At 38.9% G+C, this 23,533-nt stretch overlaps 1 protein-coding gene across 1 annotated transcript in view; it reads left to right on the forward strand.

Annotated features, from left to right (window-relative positions):
• The first annotated feature begins 2,460 nt into the window (after nt 1–2,460).
• The window catches only part of LOC103010209 (phospholipid-transporting ATPase IB-like), a 104,039-nt gene continuing 82,966 nt past the window's right edge, over nt 2,461–23,533 (forward strand). The window contains 10 exon segments of the mRNA XM_057532719.1: nt 2,461–2,644; nt 7,922–8,049; nt 9,073–9,150; nt 11,748–11,836; nt 12,113–12,154; nt 13,159–13,280; nt 13,782–13,801; nt 16,263–16,312; nt 19,363–19,432; nt 22,065–22,149. Of these exon segments, the coding sequence (XP_057388702.1) occupies nt 2,461–2,644; nt 7,922–8,049; nt 9,073–9,150; nt 11,748–11,836; nt 12,113–12,154; nt 13,159–13,280; nt 13,782–13,801; nt 16,263–16,312; nt 19,363–19,432; nt 22,065–22,149 (868 nt within the window).

The raw sequence follows: 23,533 nt of genomic DNA on the forward strand, positions 1-23,533 counted from the left end.
GTGTATAGGATTTGGGGGGCAGTAGATCCTTTCTTTAAAAGTTGGGTGGTTTTTGGTCTTTCCTTCCCAATAGTAGTAATATCTCATTTCTTTTTTTCCCCCATCTCGTCTCTGGAAACTCCAGAGCAATTGAAAATAAATTTGGTAATAGAACCTAATCTCATCTTTTTCCTGACTAACTAACATGGAAATACTTCTAATATTTCAAAGTTAAGTATGATAGTTGTTCTTGATTTTCAGAGATACCTTTTGCCAGATTTGGAAAGTTTTCTTATATGTGAAGCTTACTAAGAATTTTTTTTTTTCCTGGAATGCATGTTAAATCTTTTACTAATTTTTTTCAGCATCTATTGATGTGGTAAATGCTTTTTCTTCTTTAATTCATTAATGTATCACTCTTGAGCATCTATTTTTGAGTTTGCTGGTAATACATATTTTCCTCTTCTGGGAAATATGTGTTCATGCTGGTTGTTCATTTTTCTACTGGGATATTTCTATTTTCTTACTGATTTATAGGATTTCTTCATGCACTTTTAATACCTATTCTTCTGTCAGTTGTATGTGTTGCAAATGTCTTCTCCCAGTTGGTAACTTGCTTTTGGACTTTAAGGTATCTTTTGATGAACAGAAGTTCATCCCAAGCTGTTTCAATGTAGATCTCTTGAGTGTCAGAACTTTTAAGACCTTGTGTACATGCCTGAGAATATTTGTACTAAACTTTCACATTTATTTGGTATTTGGAAAGATGTAGCATTCTAGAGTTAAAGATCTTTTAATTAAATACTTACAAAATACACAAAGAGGATTTTATTTTTATTGTTAGACTGATGACAATTGGATTCCTAATTCTCTTGAAGATCTGCCTTTTCTCTCTGCAAGGTTGAGATTATTTTATTGGAATGAAGCATTTTCTCAATGAGTGGTTCTCAAAGTGGGATCCCTGGGCCAGCAGCATCTCCATCCTCTTGGAGTTGTTAGAAACGCACATTGTGGTGCCCTACCCCAGACCCACTGAGTAAAACAACTTAGGGGGGTGCAGCCCTGCAATCTGTATTTTAACAAGACCTCCAGGTGGATCTGATGCACACAAGTTTGGAATCACTGTTCTAGATCCTTGCTACTCAAAGTGTGATCCCCTGTTCAGTATCATCAGCTACAGGCTCAAATATATCAAATATTACATGGTGTTTGATTAGGGTAATTATCATTTCACAAATGGTATTTCACATAAAGGTGATGAAAACTTAACTTTCTTACCTCTTTTGTCCTTACTGAAATTATTTGCAAAATGCTAGTATGGCAAAACCTTCTAGCAAAGTTTATGTTAAAGTTTAAAGTATATTATTTATTATCTGGTAAGTACAATACATTTTCAGACACTGACTTTTATAATCTTCTTTTATTAACTATTGGGAGACATTGAACTTTGCCCTGAAAATCCTGTTTTCATTTTTCCTTTGATTTTATTTTGTAGGCTTTGTTACAAACAGCTAAAATGCAAACAGAAAAGCGATTGTCAAGCCTATCTGGAAAAATAGAATGTGACCTAATGACCTAATTGTCATTAGGTCATTAGGAAAAATAGAATGTGACCTAATGACCTAATTGTCATTTCAGTAGCTTCACTGGAACCTTGTACCTAAATGGTAAAAGGTGTCATATTTTCCTTCTCAAACATTTTTTTGTCCACTTAATTTTCCCTGACAATAACTTTTATAGTCACCCTAGGTATAAGATGTTTTACTCTCTAAAATTTTTGATCCACATATCTTTGGAATGGTGAGAAATGGATGACAAAGCAATTTTTTTCTATGCTCTTTTAGACATAGATACTTTCTTTGAAGACACATTTGTTTTTATTGCTATTTGTCCAAATAGTTGAACTTGACAAAAGAAATACATATATATATATATATATATATATATATATATATACACAAATATATGTATGTATGTATGGTGAACGCCTAGGTTCGTTTTACATTGTGAAAAGAAGAACTTCTTTGGTAGTTTGTAAATGCTATTTTTTATTTTTAGCCCTGTTCTAGTTGGGCCTGACCAGGTCTTGCTAAGAGGTACACAGCTTAAAAATACGGAGTGGATCCTTGGCATAGTTGTTTACACTGGATTTGAAACCAAATTCATGCAGGTAAATAATCTATGATGACAAATAGTATTGCCAAAAATTACAAGTTTGTTTTTTTTAGGAACCCTAGGATTTTGAGGTAATGGATCTGCTGTGTGAATATGTTTTCTATGAACTAGAGAATGATGCTCCAGGGACTGAGGTGGAAAAACCACGCTCATGTAACCATGGTCACACTTTCAGTCCGTTAGTGACTTGGCCAAAGACGTACCCTACTTTTTAACTGTTGTAATTTTTGACCTCCTCTCACCATCAAAATGCTTTCCACTGTAATCCACTTGTTTTGTTTGTCGTCCTTTTTGGTGTGTGGTCGCATGCTATTGCGCAGAACGCAGTCGAGTCACCCCCTCAGGAGATCCAAAGTTGAGAATGTGACCAATGTGCAGATCCTGGTGGTGTCCCTGCTGCTCTTGGTCATGTCCTTGGTGAGCTGTGTGGGAGTCACATTCTGGAATGACAGATACGGCAGAGCAGACATCTGGTACATCGGGAAGAAGGGTAAGTGCCAGAGCATGGCACGAAGCCGCCATTTTGGGAAATTGTGCTGCTTTTATTTTATTTCATTTATTAAAAAAAATTTTTTTTTTTTTTTGGTTGCGTTGGATCTTCATTGTTGCATGCAGGTTTTCTCTAGTTGCGGTGAGCAGGGGCTACTCTTCATTGCAGTGCATGGGCTTCTCATTGCAGTGGCTTCTCTTGTTGCGGAGCACGGGCTCTAGGTGCACGGGCTTCAGTAGTTGTGGCTCGCAGGCTCTAGAGTGCAGGCTCAGTAGTTGTGGCTCACGGACTTAGTTGCTCCGCGGCATGTGGGATCTTCCCAGACCAGGGCTCGAACCCGTGTCCCCTGCATTGGCAGGCGGATTCTTAACCACTGCGCCACCAGGGAAGTCCGTGTGCTGCTTTTAAAAGTGACTTTAAAGACTTACCATGTTTTGATTTAAAAGGGGAGGCTCTTGTTCTAACTGGTGTGTGGTGGTTTTGCTTTGTTTGTTTTCAGAAACTGAGGGTTAGTGAGTTTTAGAAATAGAACATTTCCTTCTTAAGATTTTTTGGGAAAGATTGTCCTGCCAGTTTCATGTAATCCTGGCATTCTGGAATAAAGCAGAGGAGAAGTCAGGGCAGAGGCATGAGATTGAGTCAGGTGGACGAGGGCCACGCCTCTGCATCTGGCACTCAGTCACCAGAAGAGCTTGGGCGAGGTTTTCACTTCTCTGAGCTTTGCTTTCCTCACTCAGAAGTGGGGATGATAGCTGCCTCCTTGCGTGAGTGCGATGAGTGGTGCCAGGGAAATGAGGACGAGGAGCACTGAGGGCATCCAGCGGCCAAAGTGTCCTTCTGTCAGTAAGAGGCTTGAAGGTAAACGGGGATTGGGCATTCGAAGTTCAGCATTTTTGTTTGTCTTCCCGTGTTTTCAGAGTAAACCATCGTACATCTTTCTGCCTTTTCTAATCTGTCACCTGAGGATTCTCTATTGCTCTAACTTCCCTTGAGGGGATCTGTTTGAGAGCATTTTAGGAATAAAAGGAAGGTATAGACTTTATCAATGTTTGGATCACACACCAAGGATTCATTCTTACGCAATCCGAGTTTCTAGGTGTTACTTGTCCAGTGTTGATTTTAGGCTTCTAGATTTTAGATGAGTTTTAAAAAATAATCTCAATTTAAATTTGCTTGTTTAATTTTCTCTAGCCCAAGAGTGTGTATATTATCCTATTTTGAAACAGACATAAAAGCTTACAAAAGTCACTGATATTTTGATGTCTGTAAAATGCATCAAGTTCTGCATATCATGCAAATGACCTTTTCCTCCCTTCTTGATGAGACTTCTTGAAACAAGAGACAACCTACAGTGTTTCCATTCTCTCACCTCCTGGTCATTCTTTTTGTTGTTGTTGTTAGCTCTCTTATTTTTTTTTTATTTGAATTTTATTTTATTTTTTTTATACAGTGAGTTCTTATTTGTTACCATTTTATACATATTAGTGTATACATGTCAATCCCAGTCTCCCAAGTCATCCCCCCCTTCCCCCCTTGGTGTCCATACATTTATTATCTACATCTGTGTCTCTATTTCTGCCTTGCAAACTGGTTCATCTATACCATTTTTCTAGATTCCACATATATGCGTTAATATACGATACTTGTTTTTCTCTTTCTGACTTACTTCACTCTGTATGACAATCTCTAGGTCCATCCACGTCTCTACAAATGACCCAATTTTGTTCCTTCTTATGGCTGAGTAATATTCCATTGTATATATGTACCACATCTTCTTTATCCATTCGTCTGTCAATGGACGTTTAGGTTGCTTCCATGACCTGGCTATTGTAAATAATGCTGCAATGAACATTGGGGTGCATGTGTCTTTTTGAATTATGGTTTTCTCTGGGTATATGCCCAGTAGTGGGGTTGCTGGGCCATATGGTAACTCCTGGTCATTCTTGAGCCCATTTCAGTCTGCTGTCTACTTCAACCACTCTACTGAAATTGTTGCTCAAGATTAGGAATAAATTCCTGATTACCAAACCCAGTGGTCATTTTTTTTTTTTTGAAATAAAGACTGTTTTTATTCCACAAACGCATTTTGTTATTGCTGAAATGAGTTATCCATAAAACCTCTGCAGCCAGATTCCTGGGAGATTTTTGAAAGGAACATAGGGTCAGCTTTCAATTACCCATGTTCCCCACCCCCACCCCCAGTGGTCATTTTTAAAGTCACTATCTAACTGGGATTCTGCTGCTCACTTCTGATTTTTTTTAAAAAACCATCTTTTCCCTATTTGATTCATAGAAACCTTGATCTACCTTTTAAATGCTGGTGTTTTCCAGGATCCTGGGGTCACCAGGAATTCTTCAACTTGGGTCCATAAATCCTTGAAATTTCGTGAAAAATTTTATTCCTATATGTGTGTGTTTTTTTTTTCTTTCTGAAGGAGAGTCTTCATCAGCTTCTCAGGGTGATTTTCTTTTCCAAGATCACCCCTTTAAGAGAGCTCGCCTCTTCTAGTAATTTCAACTGTCATCCACCTGTTGATGTCTTCTTGTTTGACTCCAGATCAGCTTTCTCTATGAATTATTAACTCATTATTGCCCGGACATTGCTCTCCAGATGTCATGTAGGCTTCTTACCTCAGTGTGTACAAAGCAAATTCATCTTTTTCCCCCAAACCAGGCTCTCTTTTCAATATTCTCCATGTAAGTGTGGTACCAGCATCTGACAATCATCCAAGCTGGAAACATAAAGGTCACACTTATCTCCTTCTCAGTTTGCTCCTGTCTTCCCCACTTCCACCCCCATGGCTTTCATCATCCAATTAGTCCCAAGGTCTTGCTGAGTCTACCTTTCCAATCTTTTCTCTGTAGGCTCTCTCCTCTTCATCCCTGGACTACCACCAACGTTTCCTAACTGATTGCTCAGACCTCAGTCAAGTTCTACTCAGATTCATTCTTCACATAGTTTCCAGAAGGATGCATGTAAAAAGTAGTAATGAGTAAGTGCGATGGATTCAGTGATGTCTTAGTGCCTGCACTGAGTTGGTAAACTACCATCCAATGGCCCAGTGCTTGTTTTTGTAAATAAAGTTTTATTGGAACACAGCCACACTGTGTTTTTGGTTTTTTTAAAAATTATTTTTTTTTGATGTTAAAATTTCATGTTTTTTTTTTAACATCTTTATTGGAGTATAATTGCTTTACAATGGTGTGTTAGTTCATACTGTGTTTATTCATCTGTGTATTATTTATTGCTTTTTCATGATACAACAGCAGAGTTGAGTAGTTTCAACAAGACTGTATGGTCCACAAAGCCTAAAATATTTACCATCTGGCTGTTAGAAAAAGTGTCTTCCTGACTCCTGGCCTACAGGGTCCAGATAAATCTCCTGTCACGTGGCATTTCATGACTTTTATAAGCTGACCTTATCTCCATCGCTTGATACCTCACCACTTCTTCCTTAGCACTTAGTCTCTGTTCACAGAGGACCGCTTTTGTCTTTTTCACCATGCTTCCATCCACCAGCCTGTTGATCGTCTCCAGGCCTCTAGTCCAGGCTCTTTCTGCTTCATATGTGTGTCTGGACACCTTTCAGACCAAGATGAAGCATTGCCTTCTCTGGTAACGTTTCCTGTGACTTACCTGCCCCCCCTCCTTTCTTCAGTTAGGAGCCCTCTTTGGCTTCTATAATGATATTCTTAATTCCATTTCCATGTTTTGTAATTATTGTCCCCGCACCCTCCAACTAGGTTGTGAATTTTTGAGGAGGGGAATCATTATATCTTTAACTCCAAGAGCAGTGCCTTTTCATAATAGGAACTAAGTAATTAATTTATTGGCTAAAATAAAAAATTTTAGAGCTAAACAGAATTTTATAGTTTTCTAGTCCAACCTCTTGTTTTACAAAAGTGAAACAGATTCTCTACATTTACTGAAAAGCACAGAGGAAGCTAGTGGCTTATTTGGAATAAGAACCTGTAATTGAGTCCAACTACATTTCCCTGCCCAGGCTATTCTAATCCAAGAGAAGAAAAAGATATTGAGTAGTTAAAGTTATAACTGTGTTTTTAGTAATTATTAAATTTAGCAAAGCACTAAACATTTTGTCTCTGTTTCTCTGTCCATAAAGTGATCATAGTAATATCTGCCTCTAATTTTCTTAAAAGAATGATTTATGACCATAAAGTAATAGAGTAACTATAAAAGTATAATCGTGGCAAATAAAGGAAAATGAGTAAACTCCAGGTGATAAGAGTTTGAATATATGTGATGGATGGTGAATGGAATCTGCTTTTTAGATTGATGGCATTTAGAAATCTAGATTTTGCTAGTATCGTTCTAAATTACAAATATGCTCCTGTTTAGAAAAATGAATATAAAATTTTAACTTAAAATTATTTTATTTTGTCTATATTTATACAGATTTGTGTTTAAACTAATCTTCTTTACAATTTACTTTGTGTTTAGCTCTTTTCAGTTATTACCCCTCCTCCCATAATTCAACCATATAAATTTAATGTGTAAGACTGAGACGCAAGTTTTCAGAAAGACACATGTAAGGCAGTGTGTATATCCTCCGAACACTTTCTAGATATTTTTTTAGTAAATTTCCTTGAAATTAGGTTGAATTCTTACTGGAAAATTATTCTCTCAAACATACTACCTCTTTGAAAATGAGTATGTCACTAACATCGTATTACAAAGCATCATATTCATTTTTTTTGAGGGGGGCTTCCCTTTCCTTCTTTCCCTGAGTTTTAAAAATCATTATAATATCTCTTTGACTTCAAAACTACTGTTACTTCTAGCTAAGAAGTCCTCCTCATTCCCTCCTCGTTTCCTGCATTTAACAAGTTCCCTTCTTCAATGCTTTGCTCACCAGCTTCTCCAAGACCCCTTTCTGTGCCCCCAACTTTGTGTTGTTGCTGCTACAGTCCATGTTCAGCACTTCATGGAACTCATCCTGCTGTAGTTCCTGACTTGTCCTACTTTTTCAAGCTGCCTCCAAAGTTCCCTGAGGGCAGGATCTGTGTCTTACTAGAGCTTGTATCTCCATGCTTCCCATATACCCTATGATTGATACCTGGTTGGTTGGTGCTTAACTAATATTTTTAAAACCATTTTATAACTGTGTCCACTTAATTATATATATATTTTTAATTATATTTTTAATAATTTTCATGGAGAAAAATTCCACAATTTTAAAATGTCATAATGAAAACAAAGGTGGATAAAGGTATTACCTGAAGCTGCAGTGTGGTCCCTCTCATTTTCTTCCACAGATTACGACTCCCACAGCTTTGGGTTTGACATTTTGGTGTTCATCATTCTGTACCATAATCTCATCCCCATAATTCTGCTGGCCACTCTGGAAATTGCAAAATACATTCAGGCCCTGTTTATAAACTGGGTGAGTATTAAAATCAGGAAGTTAAGAAAATTCTCTCTTGAGCTATGGCTTTGGTTTCAAGAATCAGTGTAACTGAGTTTTTGTGATGGGGCCAGTGCAGCTGCTGGGCCAGCTGTGTCTTGGACAGGAGAGCCAAGCACGGGTGTCACGTTGACTCAGCAGTGCCTGGGTGCCTCTGCATCACTCTTGAGGACACTTTTTTTTTCCCATATATTTTTTCTAGCCAATAAGAAATACTTAAGAGATAGCGGCTTAGTAGCAAGTGTAGAGAAATAGTCAACCATTGAAACTTAAGATACTCACAGAGGAGGAGAGTCCAGTAGACTTACAATAGATTTACAGAGCTTGGCAAGAATGACAGAAACAAAGCCGTTCCGGAGTTCCTTCAAATTAAGAAAAAGATTTCTTACGTGACAACCATGTGTTGACTGAAGTTAATACTTCGTAAGTTGTGACTGAACAAATTTTCCAATTTGAATGTGGGGTTGTAACTTTTAGTTGTTTTTAAAAATATTTTTCTTTGAAATAAAATTCTTGCTGGATGTCACCTGAACATGATTCTCCCAATAGGTCAATGAACTACCATCATTTGGAAGGGAATATTATTTTAGCAACCACAAAATTAGACAAAGTCCTTTCAAATATTTGTCTTCTCATTTGATTTTTGCAATAGCTCTATGAGTAGTGCTGCGGGGTCCCTGTTACTGCTCCCATTTGATAGATGTAACTGAGATGCACTCAAGGCCACACAGCGTGTCTGAGGCAGAGCCAGGATTTGAAAGCCACGTCTTCCGGATCACCTCGATGTTTCTTTCCACATGGCTTTGCTTCTCCTGAATCGACTGCCAACCTATGTGAGAAACTAGCACATACGGGTCCAAAACCAAGTATTCTAGACTCTCCACTGTGAATTTTTTCTAAATGTCAAGCACATTGGAAGATCAGTGGCAGTATAGATTTCCTGAAAAAATTTTGAGCCTAGTTCTGATTGTGTGGCTTGGCTATTTTGTTTGTTTCCTGCAGGATGAAGATATGCATTTTAAGGGAATTAATGTCTACGCCATGGCCAGAACATCCAATCTCAATGAAGAGCTCGGGCAGGTGAGGGCCTCTCCAGGGCTGAGAAGTGTGATGGGAGCTTCACAGAAGGTGGATTCAGGGAGAGCATGTGCAGAGTTCAAATGCTAAATTTCGCCACGGGCTATAGATAGTATGACACCCACGTGGAGCTTCAGAAGTACAGTTTGTTCAAATATTAATAATATTGCATTCATGGGTTGCAAGTAGAACAGACCAAATACAGGTTATTATGCGCTTATGAAAGAGTGGAAGAGCTGGAGGGACAGGCAGGAAAAGCTGCTGGGAGCTCCCAGGGTTTCAGTTAGCTTTGAGGGAGTCACAGGGACCCTGGAGCCTGGGGGGTGGCCGTGATTATGCTTCCCTAAGGCAGGTGACCCATAGGGAAGCATCCAGAAAGTGCTGCAAAATTTCATACCTGCCACACCCATGCATCTGCCCACAGCTGCCAGAAGGGAAGTAGTAGAACTTCTAGTTCTTTACTGAAAATTCCTCTCAATGGTAGAATCTAACCTGCTGAGAAGAGATTGGGAGAAACGTAGCCTCGGGCCTCTAGACCCTGCCATTCAATAGAAAGAGGCAGGAATGATGCCAGGTTACCGACAGACAGATGTTGGTTACCGACAGACAGATGTTGGTTACCTTTTAAATGACACTGGCATCTTTACAAGTTAAAATTCACTTTTAAAAACTGCCACGATTTTTTGTCAATTATACTACAGTAAAGCTGAAAAAAAAAAAAAAGGTACAACAACTCTCACAGTTGTATAGTACCTAAAAGGAGAAAGACTTGTAATTGTTACTGTTTTTCTGTTCTCAATGTATTTTTTTTTACTAGATTATGATTTTCCATCTTTCAATTAATTGGAGGCCACATATAAATTATGGTGAAAGGCAGAATTTTGAAGTTAAACTTCCTGAGTGTGAATCCTGGTTTCACCATTTACCAGCAGAGACAAGGACACCACAAGAAAAGAAAATTACAGGCCAGTATCCCTGAAAAACTTGGATGCAAAAATCCTCAACAAAATATTGGCAAATCAAATTCAACAATACATTGAAAGGATCATACATCATGATGATTTATTCTAGGAGTGCAAGGCTGATTCAACATCCACAAATTGACCAGTGTGATACACCACATTAACAAAATGAGGGAGGGCTTCCCTGGTGGTGCAGTGGTTAAGAATCCTCCTGCCAATGCAGGGAACATGGATTTGATCCCTTGTCCAGGGAGATCCCACATGCCGTGGAGCAACTAAGCCCATGTGCCACAACTACTGAGCCTGTGCTCTAAAGCCCGCATGCCACAACTACTGAGCCCACATGCCACAACTACTGAAGCCCACGTGCCTAGAGCCCATGCTCTGCAACTAGAGAAGCCACCACAATGAGAAGCCTGGGCACCACAATGAAGAGTAGCCCCCACTTGCTACAACTAGAGAAAACCCTGCATGCAGCAATGAAGACCTATTGCAGCCAAAAATAAATAAATTAAATAAATAAAATTTTTTAAAATGATGGAGAAGAATCATGTAATCATCTCAATAGATGCAGAAAAAGCATTTGACAAAATTCAACATCCATATATGATAAAAATGTCAACAAAGTGACTATAGAGGGAACATATTTCAACATAATAAAGGGTGTATATGACAAGCTCACAGTTGAAATTATACTCAATGAAAAATTGAAAGTTATTCCTCTAAAATCAGAAATAAAACAAGGATGCCTACTCTCACTACTTTTATTTAGCTTAGTATTGGAAGTCCTAGCCACAGTAATTAGGCAAGAAAAATAAGGCATCCAAATTAGAAAGGAAGAATTAAAGCTGTCTTTTTTGGCAGATGACATGAAATGTACAGAAAACCCTAAAGACTCCACCAAAAACCTGTAAGCAATAATAAATAAATCCAGCAAAGTTGCATGATACAAAATCAGTATACAAAAATCAGTTGTTTCTAAAAATAAAAACAAATAAATGTTTTTGAAAGCTTATGTGAAAGCCTCTGCCTTTTATTATCATTTCTGGTGACTTTATTTAACAAATAGTTGGTATCCATCTATTCTTCCTGAATAATACAAAGATCTTAAAACTGTTTAACTCCACATTGCTTTGCAGTGTTTGTTGGACAGAAATGATCACCTACAGAATTTCCATTTGTCTTTAAAACGAGTATTATACTTGTGATCATGATTAAAATGGCTTTGGGTTTGGTTTTCTTTTTCATCTGAGATAGACACTGAAATACTGATATATATATATATATGTATATCTACTTAGTGTTTTCTAGGTACTTTTAATGAGATTTCTTGTGGCAGGAAAATGAACTTGGACTTCTGAATTTCTTAGGTTTGATGACTTGAAGTTTACTTTGTGTATTACCATAGAATTTCACCTCCAGTGTACAACAAAGGAAGAGTATGGCTTCTGAAAGAAATAAATATTACATATAGAATTCTTATAGACTGAACTTCTTGTTTTCTAAAAATTCACGTAATTTGAGGATTTAAAGAGAAAGAACACCATCTTTGCTCTCTAAATACATTTTAAATTTATGTTTATCGTGTTAATTTTTCTTTGTTCAGTTAAATTTAAAACGTATTTCTTCTTTGCATAGGTGAAATACTTATTCTCTGATAAAACAGGGACCCTCACTTGCAATATTATGACATTTAAGAAGTGTACCATTGCTGGTATAATTTATGGGTAAGTGTTTTTATTGCCATACTCTATTGGAAGTTCTCATTTTTTTTCTTAACAAAATTAAGTAGCCTTTATTTACTCCAAAACCTATCTGAACCTATAATACTATAGCTATATCTGAATGAGATAATGAGATTGCAACTTAATGTATTTTATATGAAAACTTGCAGTTTTTTAAAAAATATGGTTTATGTCTGCTTTTATACATGATTAGAATTCCTAAAGAGTTTTATATTTATAGCCTGTAACCATCGTATTTCCTCTCTCATTTTCCCTTAGAAATCAGTCAGACAGAAGTGCTGCTGGTGAAGAAAACTTAAGGTAACTAGATACGGTCTTTTCTCCTTTGCCCCTATTCCTTTCCCTTGTGGTGCACTTTTTATCAGTGCCAGCTCACTGGCATGTAATAACACAGCCCCCTTGTCCAGAACCCCAGTGGCAGTTCCCAGGAAGCTCCCCTAGATCTTTCCCATGGGATATTCAAAGAACCCAGAATCTAGTCTTCAATTTACTGCTTTCGTGGCAATTTACTCTACCTCAAACTCCGTATAACTGTACAGTTTTCAACACAAGTTTAAGCATTTTCTAATGCCATTTTGCAGCTCAAGACCTGGGAGGATGTATAATTTGACGGAACCCTAAATATTTACTAGCTGGAAGTGTGACTTAGTGAAAACAGAAGATGGGACTGTGTTTGATTTAGATCTGCTTGATTATTGACTGGTACCACCAGGAACTTTTAGTTAAAACGAATCTTATCTATCCTTCCTCAGTCAGTCACCTTGTCCCGTCCCAGAGTCCTATGAATTCAATGACCCAACATTATTGCAGAACTTTGAGAATGACCATGTAAGTCTGCTATTTTCCCTCTAAGTCAACAGGGTAATGCTATATAACTTTAAAACATGCATATGGTTTTCTAAAAGGAAGAGAAAGTCTTGAAAAGTTTTGGTGTTAATATAATAAGCAAGGGATTTTTACACCAAAATTATGAACTGAGGCCTGAACTTGAGTGTGAGTGAATTCAGACATTATACAAGAATTTTCTACTGTGTAGCAATCTATGAAATCCTGTCTCAATCTGCTTTTAAACTCTTTGGTTCTATTGTATGCTACCAATATCTGCACTTATCTATTTTAAGATGTTGATCTACCTAATTTGAAATCTTGATCTTCTTAAAAATAAAAGTGATCTTTCAAAATGCAAACCTGTACATGTTCTTCCTTTGCTTAAGACCCTCCCGAGGACTGGACCACACTTAAGATAAAATCCAAACTCACCACTGTGGTCCTGTCTCTCTCCTCCCTCCTTCTGTATCATTGAGCCCGAGGCTCAAGATGCTGGGGTCACGCTTGTCTGGAAGCTCCGCTAACAATGAAATCTTTGCCCTGACTTTGGGGCCTGGGAAGGTGCTACAGCCTTTGTCTGGTGTGTGCCACTACACAGGTACGCTAACACCCGCAACCAACCTTTCTCTTTAGGGCTTAATTTAAACATTTTAATATATTTTTTTTTCCTGATCACCTACCTAGAATAGGCCCCTGTCTTCTCTGTCACAGCCCTTACTTGTTTCCTCCAGCTTTGAGAGAGCCTGTCTCCCCAAGGAGAACAGAAGCTCCCAAAGCGCAGGTTCCCCCTGTTCTCTCTGCGGTCTCCCAGCCCCCTGCACTGTCCCTGACTCAGCACCCTCTCCACTCCGTTTTGAATGCACGGTATGGTTTTTAGCTGGTGCCTGACAGTATGGACCTGAAGTGAAACCTCAGTCGGTACTAATTGCAGATTGCATGCGACTCTCGCGTGATGCGGGGTGGAGGGGCGTTTGCGTTGGAAGACGCTCACTAGCTCTGTCCCTTTCTTACAGCCCACGGAAGACTATATAGAGGAATTTCTTACCCTGTGGTGCGCGTGCCACACTGCGGTTCCAGAGGGAGACGGAAATGATATAAGCTACCAGGCCTCCTCCCCAGGTAGGTGCTGTGTGCACGTAGAGACCTGGCAGGTGATGGGCCCACAGAAGAGCTGATGCCATTGCTGGCCCCCTGATCACACCTGCCTTTCTCCTTGCCTGAAACTCTCACCGGTTAGGGGCCATCATGTACAGCGCAGCTCTGAGCTGCTCTGGGGCTCCCACTCTCCACACACCCCAAAAATGCCTCAGAAGGCTGGCAGGGGATGGCTCTTGGAGCAGGGCTCAGTGGCAGGTTATAATCAGTAACACGGCAGGGGTCAGGGTAAGGCCCTGCAGCGGCTGATGGAGGTGCTCCTAATGGCATGGAGAACAAACAAGACCGCAGTGAGCGGGAAGAAAGTATTTTCCTTCCAGGCTGGTGAGTTAGTCCCACTGACAGAGGCCCTGTTTAACCACATTTCCTCTTCCGTGAGCACTGTGCCACCTAGAAGCACAGATAAGTGCATTTGGGTAAAAAACCCAAGTGTAAGAGAATGACATGATAGTTTAGTGCCGGAGGAATCTGTATTGAATTAAATTTAGCGTTAGTACATTTGCTCGCTCTCCATTAATACAGACCTTTTACTGACAGATGAAGCAGCTTTAGTGAAAGGAGTAAGTAAACTTGGCTTTGTTTTCACTACAAGAACGCCATACTCTGTCACCGTAGAAGCTGTGAGTAGTACTTGATACATTGTACTTTCTAGCAGTTACACGCACCTGCTCGCCCAGAGAGACACGTGTGTACAGTGGTGCGGAGTAGGAGCTCGGAATCCAGTGCCCAGGATTCCCACCTGGCCTCACCCTCCGCAGCCTTTATTCTGGGGCGTGCTCCTTAACTTCTCTGGGTTTGCCCCAGTTTTCTCATCACGTATGCAGTAGGGTCCTTGCGAACATTAAATGAGTTAATATGTGTAAAGTAATTGACATTAATGCTTGGTGCAGAGCAGGTGCTCAGTAAAATTGAGCTATTCCCAACCTAAGTGTCCATCGACAGACGAATGGATAAAGAAGATGTGGCACATATATACAATGGAATATTACTCAGCCATAAAAAGAAACGAAATTGAGTCATTTGTAGTGAGGTGGATGGACCTAGAGTCTGTCATACGGAGTGAAGTAAGTCAGAAAGAGAAAAACAAATACCATATGCTAACACATATATATGGAATCTAAAAAAATAAAAAAAGGTTCTGAAGAACCTAGGGGTAGGACAGGAATAAAGACGCAGATGTAGAGAATGGACTTGAGAACACGGGGAAGGGGAAGGGTAAGCTGGGACAAAGTGAGAGAGTGTCATGGACATATATACACTACCAAATGTAAAATAGATAGCTAGTGGGAAGCAGCCACATAGCACAGGGAGATCAGCTCAGTGCTTTGTGACCCCCTAGAGGGATGGGATAGGGAGGAGTGGGAGGGAGATGCAAGAGGAAGGAGATATGGGGATATATGTATATGTATAGCTGATTCACTTTGTTATACAGCAGAAACTAACACACCATTGTAAAGAAATTATACTCCAATAAAGATGTTAAAAAAGAAAAAAAATTGCTAACATAAAAAAAAAAAATTGAGCTATTCCAAAGAGAATTGTCAGACATTTAAGAAGTTAATTTTTTTCCTATGAAGAATCAAAATGTTTCTATTTTTTGGTGAGTTCTGTTTTTATCAATATGTTGATTTATTCATTTTGTTACATATACCCTTGTTCTATCTTGATGACCACAAGCCTTTGATATTATGGGAAAAAAATTGAAGGAATGTAAGCATGGTGGCCAATGCACTGTGTTTTTTCCTAGTAATAATGCAATGGTGAGAGATGCTTACTAGACGTTGAGTCCTTGCTAGAATGGACTGATTAATTCATCTTTATGTCACATAGATATATATATAAATATCATACATCACATTTGGACTTCTGCAGTGGTGAAGCTGAGAGCTGGTAGATGCAGAGATAAATTGATCATGGTTACAGGAATTCAAGAGGCTGTAACTGGAAAAATTTAGAAGAGAATGCATGTTTCATTGATATACTTTTTTAGCATGCCACCTCTTTTCATGTTTACCTCTTCAAATTATCTAAGCATTAAGGATTTTATTTGATCCATGCAATTTTATTAAAAGATTTATTTGCTCACATTTCTCTCTGCTGATTTTCTCCCTTACTCCATGTAACCTTACAACATGAGAGTGTTTATACAATTTTTCTAATCGTGCAGATTTTAGGCGGAAGAGAGAGGTGTTTCAGTCTTAAATTGTCACTATCAGAAGCACTTTTGCCAATATTGCCCAGGTTGCAAACAATATTCTTACCAGAGGAGGGCACCATTATCTCATCAGACTTGCAGGAAGATTTATTTTTTGAAAAAGATACGTATTTGGAGGGTAAAACTTGTTTGTGATTGGGAGAGTGAGTTATTTTGTGAGATGAATACTTTTATCCTCAGGTAAGAATATGTTGTCTTATCTTCCTGTAGATGGGAGAAGAATTCACATTTGAAATTCTTAATGTCCTGGAATTTTCTAGGTAAGCTGCCTTTTCATTCTATTTGTGTATTTCCCAGGGCTCTTTCTGTGGCTATTCAACTGAGATTCGGCAATGTAAATCAAAACCTTAATACAGAATCCTGAAATTCTAGTTAGCTAGATGGGCAGATGGGGTGGGACAAAGAGGCTACTAGCAAAAAGTAGATTGTTTGGGACAAGGTCATCTTCCTTTGGGGGACCCCTGGGGTCTGTCACTCAGGTTACCTCACTAGTGCTGACCAGGTGATTCCACACTGACTGGTTAAGATTAGATTCCTGGGAGAGTCTGAAATTGCAGTTAGGTATTGAGTCTCGGTTTGGGGATGTGGGCTGAGCACACATGACTCCATTTTGGGCCTATTGTCTCTTTTTTAACAAAGGGATATTGAACATTATTTTCACAAATAAACCAAAAACTGTTTCTTTAAAAATAGACAGTGAATTAATTAATTTTTTCCCAAACAATGTGCATTCTTCTTTCCTCTTACACCCCAGCATCTGTGGCCTGATTCCCCAAAGCATGTGGTCAGGATACTGGTGATGATTTTATTTCCATTGGATTTTCCTCCAGACTCATGAAGTCATATCTCTTGGACCATTTCACTATTTCTAATGTGAAATTTGAAAAATTAGAAAAGGAAATTAATAAGTAAATCGTTCGTTCTTCCTAAAGCCAGATGATTTGTTTTTAAATTGTATATTTAAAGCCTTGTTTCCCAATGACATTTAAAAAAAAAAAAAAAAGCTTTAAACCTCAGAAAAGTTGTTGTTAGCCCCTCTCTAGGAGAGATTGTTTTTTTTTTTTTTGGTCGTGCCAGGTGGCATGCAGGATCTTAGTTCCCCAACCAGGGATTGAACCCGTGCCCACTGCAGTGGAAGCACGGAGTCCTAACCACTGGGCAGCCAAGGAAGTCCTAGGAAAGATTTTTCTAAGAACTTCGTTAGAAGAAAATACATCTCAGTATTCATTCTAGCTTTCACCTTTCTTAATATTTGACTACTGCTACCACTAGAGCAGTCGTTTCCTGTCATTAACACGTGCTCGCCTAATTAGGTACCACTTAAATGATTCATTTGCTTTGAGTAGTGTTCTAACAGCTTTCTAAGTATTTAGAACAATTGCTAATCCTTTATCCCTGTTGGAAAGTCCCTTCTAGCTGAAGCGTTCCACTGTAAAATTGGTCACCGGGACCATCCTTGGAGGGTGGGAGCTCTGGCTTAGACTGTTGGCAGTGAGGTGGGGACAGATGAAAGCTGTGTTTTCCGTAGGCATGGCCATGGGGCTCCCTGGGGGGTGGGAAACATCTTTTCTTGCTGGCACTCTCTGCTTGGTGACCTGGTAGAGTTGCCGTCTCAGTGGCTCATTTTGCTCCACCACCTATATTGGTGGCTATATTGACGGGGGGCCAGTGGACCAGAGAAGGAAGAAGGGAAGAAGGGAGATGACAAGCATGGGTGCATGTGGAGAGGAGGGTGAGAGGGTGAAAAAAGCTTGGGGGACAGAGGAGGGAAAAGGATCACTTGTGGTCGTAGCCGTGGTTCTGTTACTTACTAGCTCATGACCTTCCTGGTCACCTAACCTCTCTGTGCCAGTTTCTTGATCTGTAAAATGGGGCTAGCAGTGGTGTCCGCCTCACAGGATTGTTGTGAAGATTAAATCACAATGCCCGGCACATAGTAAAAACTGATAGAGCACTTGGTATGAGTGTTTATTATTACTATTATTTTAATTGGAGCACTCTTCTCTGAGGCTTGTTTGGATCTCACTAGGGTTTTCTTCTCCCTGAAGGAGATCTTCCTTCTCTCCTTCGGCAGTCATTTCTATGAACCTCTTAGTTTTCCTCCAAGCTTGAACATCTTTTTCTCGATCAATCTTATTCCTGAAGAAAAATAAAATTCTTTTTGTTGGAAGAGCTTGAAAACGTGGAGGAACTAATGACTGAAAGCCCAGCTGGTCTGCTGGACACACACAGAGCGGTCCTCTGAGGCCAGTGGTGGTCACTGCACTTGAAAGACCGGCAGCTGGGGCTCCATTTAAATGACCTTCCCAACGTCGCTAAGCAAATAAGTGGCAGAATCAGGGTTCAAATCCAGGTCTATCTGGTTCCAAAGTCCTTGGTATTGTCAACCAGTCTGTGCCTCCAGAGGTGAAAGAAAAGTTAAAGAAAGTAAAACAAACAAAACGTATTTTCGTCTTCATGGGGAGAACTGCAGTCTATGCAGCTACAAATATTTTTCTAGAATACTGTTCTAGGACTAGGGTGGACCACCTGTTTGTGGGGTCCCCTGCTTTAGTAAACAAACAAGGTAACTCCCAGTCGTTATGAGGGCGATAAAGAATATTGAAGAGTATGATCTGATGGAGACAGCGGTGCCGCTGGTGGTGGAGGTTTATCTCTGAGGGGCCTGGGAGCCTTTGTGGGGAGGTGGGACTTGGGCTGATAATTGAAAGATGACAGGAGGGTTAAGCGTGGGCGGATGAGATGGTGAGGAGGAATTTAGCATCTCTGTGCAGCAAAACGGGGGCAGGGAGGTCTAGTTGATAAAGATGGTGTGAGGACTGAATAATACACAGACCCAGGGCTGCTTTCCCCTTTCCTCATCAAATTTTAATGATTATGTTATATATATTACATGTATATAAAATTTATGTATTATATTATAAGTAATATATGTACATATAAAACATAAGAAAGGTACATTATATATGTCATGTACTATGTTATAATGGTACATATTAATATAAAATATCGTATATATGTAATTATATTAATATAATATATCGTAATATAATCTATTACATATATTTGTGTCAGTAAACTTCCATGGAAGAAAAGAATAGTAAGAGAAGAAGGTGGAGACTTATAATTAGAATCTCAGTTAAAGGAAGCAGGTAAAGAAAAAAGAGGCTGGCAAGAAACATGCTGGCCTTTTCAGCAATGGGCAGCTGAGGACTCTCTTAGAATTCTTTTGACTTTGAATTTTTGTGTGGGTATTAGTGTCATGTACTGAGGAAAACAGAAACTAATAATACACTCAATATTGTTTTAGTACTGGAAAGAGGATATCTGTAATTGTGCAAACTCCTACAGGACAGCTCCAGCTCTACTGCAAAGCGGCTGTAAGTACTGGGACTCGGTTTTTGGGGGTTTTTTTTGAACAGTTTTATTGAGGTTTAATTTCTACACCATGAAAACACTCATTTTAAGTGTACAAGTCGATGATTTTTAGCAAATTTACAGGGCTGTGCAACGATCATCAGAATCCAGTTTTACATCTCCATCACCCCAACAAGATGTCTCATGCCCATTTGCAGTAACTCCCTAGTCCTACTTCCAGCTCCCGACAACCACGAATCTACTTTTTGTTTCTATAGATTTGTCTTTTTTGGACATTTCATATAAATGCAATGGGATTCATTATTCATGTAACTCCTCTCTATGTTCCAACAACTTACAGGAAGCCTTTTACAACTTCGCAATGTTTTATTTTTTTTTATTTTTTTTTTAAGCAAAGAATGGTTTATTGCAGGGCCAAGCAAGGAGAAAAGTGGCTCGAGCTCAAAACAAACCCCAAACTCCCACGATATTTTAAAACATTACTTTGTATACGCTGTTATCAGTGGTTGTTGACAGCATTACCCAAGATTGAAAAGTCCATCTCAGGGCAACCGAGAAGGATTCCCCCCCCACCCCCCAGCTGAGCCCATTGAAATTTGTGGTGGCTCACACCATAATTTTACTAAACTTTTACGTCAGTGAAAACCTGCTGTCACTCAGTTGTTTTTTTGAGAACCAGTGATTAGATGGTTGATGCTAAGGGTTTGTAGCAGGAATTTTGATCCCAGCTCCAAGCCCAAAGTGCTTGGAGTTGGTGTCTCAGGAATTCGCTTTACCTCTGTGAATCTCTTCTTATAAAGCACTTATGTATTTGTTCACTACCATGTGTACCTTAAAAAACCCAGCTTTATTGAGGTAAATTGACAAAAAATAAATGGCACATATTTAAAATGTACATTTTGTTAAGTTTTGACACTGATCTGCCTTCTGTCACTATAGATTCATTTCAATTACTGAAGTTTTATACACAGTCATACAGTATATATGACTTTTTGTCTGGCTTCTTTCACTCATAATTATTTAAAATTCATTCATGTTGTAGCTGTACCAGCAGTTCATTTCTTTGTATTGCCGAACAGATTCCATTGAATGGATATACCAGCCTTTGTTTATCTGTTCATCTGTTGCTGGACATTTTGTTTGCAGTTTGGGCGACTACAAACAATGCTCCTATGAACATTTGTTTGCAACTCTTTGTATGGACATATGGTCTTACCTCTGTTCGGTAAATATCTAGGAGTAAAGTTACTGGATCACGTGGTAGGCATATTTCAACTTCTTAAGAAACCACCAAATTGTAGTTTACATTCCTACCAGCAGTTGTCACCGACACTTGGCCTGGTTAGTCTATTGAATTTTGCCATTCTAATAGGTGTGTACCTCATTGTGAATGTAATTTACATTTCCATGCTGACTGATGATAGCAAACATCTTTTCATGTGTTTATTTGCCATCTGTGATGGGGGTTCCCAAGACCACCCTTATGCTTTTAGTGAATCTCTAAAAGGATTCATGGGACTCAGCATATAGTTGTGCTTATGGCTCAGATTTATTACAGCAATGTAATAAGGATATACAGCCAGATCACAAAAGGAAAGACACGAGCAGTGTCTGGAGGAATCCCATGGGGGTCAGTCACACAGGGAAAGTTTGTATCAGTTTAGAGAATTGTTTACCAGCCAAATTCCTAGAGGCCAGCCAAGGGCCAATTTTGTAAGTAGGTCTTTCTAAGGAGAGCAGTCCCTGATCTGCCATGTCAACTCTTTTCTACACACCATCCACTTATTTTCCTTGTTAAAATGTGTTTAAATAGTTAACCTTTTTTTTTAAGTAACTTTTTTTCTTTTTGAGTTTTGAGAGTTCTTACTTATTTTGGAAACAAGTCCTTTATCAGATATATTACTTGCAAATATTATAACCCAATCTGTGGCTTATCCTTTCATTTCCTTAACTGTGTCTTTTGAAGATCAGAAGTTAGTAACTTTGATCTAGGTCAATTTACCAATTTGTTCCTTCAGATTTCTTTTGATTAGTATTAGTATGGTATAGCTTTTTCTTTCCTTTTAACCCATTTGTGTCTTTAAAGTGTGTTTCTTCTAGGGATCATGTAGTTGGTTCTAGTGTTAAATAACAAGAAAAATAATGTATATGTACTCATGTGAATACCATTTTCAGTGTTCTTCAGACCCATATTAACATTTGGTATAATGATTTTTATCTGAAGGAGTTCCTTTACCATATCTTATACAATAGATCTGGTGGTGATAAATTTTTTCAGCCTAAGTGGAAAAAAATCTTCATCTTCATTTTTTTCTAATCTTCATCTTGAAATCAATTTTTGCTGAGTATAGAATTCTAGGCTGACCATTTTTTCTTTCAGTGCTGTAAAGTCTTTGCTTCAGTGACTTCTCACTTGCATTGTCTCAATGAGAAGTCTGCTGTGTTCCTTGTCTTTTTCCCTCTGTATGTAGCATATTTTTTTTTGGAATTGTGCCTTCACTGGGGCTGCTTGAGCTCCTTCACATCTATTAGCTATAACAATAAAATTATAGAACAGTATTTATAATTTAGACTGTCATGCTTAGATGTTAATCACAGTGTGTGTATTTGTGTGTGTGTGTGTGTTTTCTATAGGATTCAGTGATTTATGAGAGACTTTCAGAAGATTCTCTCTTTGTGGAGGAGACTTTAGCCCATCTGGAATGTTTTGCCAAAGAAGGTAAGTGAAAATTGTTTAGAATCGAGTTCCCTTTCGTAATGCTGTTCTCAGCTGTTGAAATTGTAGCCTCAATGCATGTCACTGCTGCTCAGGCCCACAGGTGGGCAAGGGGGAGCTTGTTGGTATGTGAGACCTTGTACGCCTTCTGTTTGCTTAAAAATAAATGGTTCCCCAAACAAACCCTGTCAAGGCATTACTATTATTTTCCCTTCCTCCCACTTCCAACGGTATTTTGTGCTTACGCACAAACAGTAAAATGTATGTTTTTACTATGTGGCTCTCCCTTTATTACTAAGGCAGTGTCTTCAGTCTATTATCTGTTTCTATTTGCTAAGCATTACCTTTTATCAAGCTGTAGTAGGAACTACGCCTATAGTCGGAGAAAAAGGGAGGTTTTTCCGGTTTGTGTTGTGTATTTTGAAGTTAATTATTTTGTGCGTATAACTCAGAATGCTGACATAGTTGATATTTTCCTGCCATTCTCTTATCCTTCTGATTTTGACTTATCGTCCATCTCTTAAGGAAATAAAATTCCTTGAGTGAGTTTTGAATAAGAACAGCATCTACTGAAAGGTTTATAGAAGCTTTGCAAAGCAAGGTGTAGTATCAAATAAGGGTAAAGCTAATAATACCTTGAAAGCTGTAGCCCACTTTCTCCTTTTAGTTTATAAGCTGCTGCTTCCTACAGACACATGTGTCTTGTCTGAAAGTATGGATATTTTGCAAGTTTGCATTTTGGGCCTTGTACTGCTATCTGAAAATATACCTGTGCTGTAAGCAGGTGACAGTAGGTAGAAGCGTATGGGAACTATATTGCAATTGAGAATAACAACTTCTCAAAACAGAATAACGACTTCTATAGCTCTTCTGCAGAGAATTAGTTTCTAGGGAATCCTTAAGTATTTGCATGTTTTACAGGAGTTAGCCTAAAATATTACAGTCTGATTTAAGGAAAAATTTTTTTTCAAACAAGGCCTTGCAAAATGGGATTTAAATTCATTTTCTGTTATTTTGGTGATTTTCTGGCTTACTGAATTGGAAACTGAAGCCTCATTTGTTCTTCCCTTCATTCAACAAATAGTGATTGAGCATCTATTCAGTGCCATGCACTGTTCTCAGCTTCTAGGACAGAAGTGAACCAAACATAGAAAGCTAATGCCCTGTGGGAATTTGCCAGTAATAGATGATGTCGTGGGGTGATGCGTGCTATGGAGCGGAAGTAAGCAGGATGCAGGGAACAGAGCGATGGGATGCTCTCTGTATGGGGTGAGTTAGGCAGAGACTGCAGGAAGGGAGGGAGAACCACGGGCTCTCCAGGAGAAAGTGTTCCAGGAGAGGGAAGAGCAAGTCCGAGTGTGGGGAAGTAAGAGGGCTGGCAGGGGCG

The sequence above is a fragment of the Balaenoptera acutorostrata genome, chromosome 18, assembly GCF_949987535.1.
Source record: "Balaenoptera acutorostrata chromosome 18, mBalAcu1.1, whole genome shotgun sequence".
In the NCBI taxonomy this organism is placed as follows: domain Eukaryota; kingdom Metazoa; phylum Chordata; class Mammalia; order Artiodactyla; family Balaenopteridae; genus Balaenoptera; species Balaenoptera acutorostrata.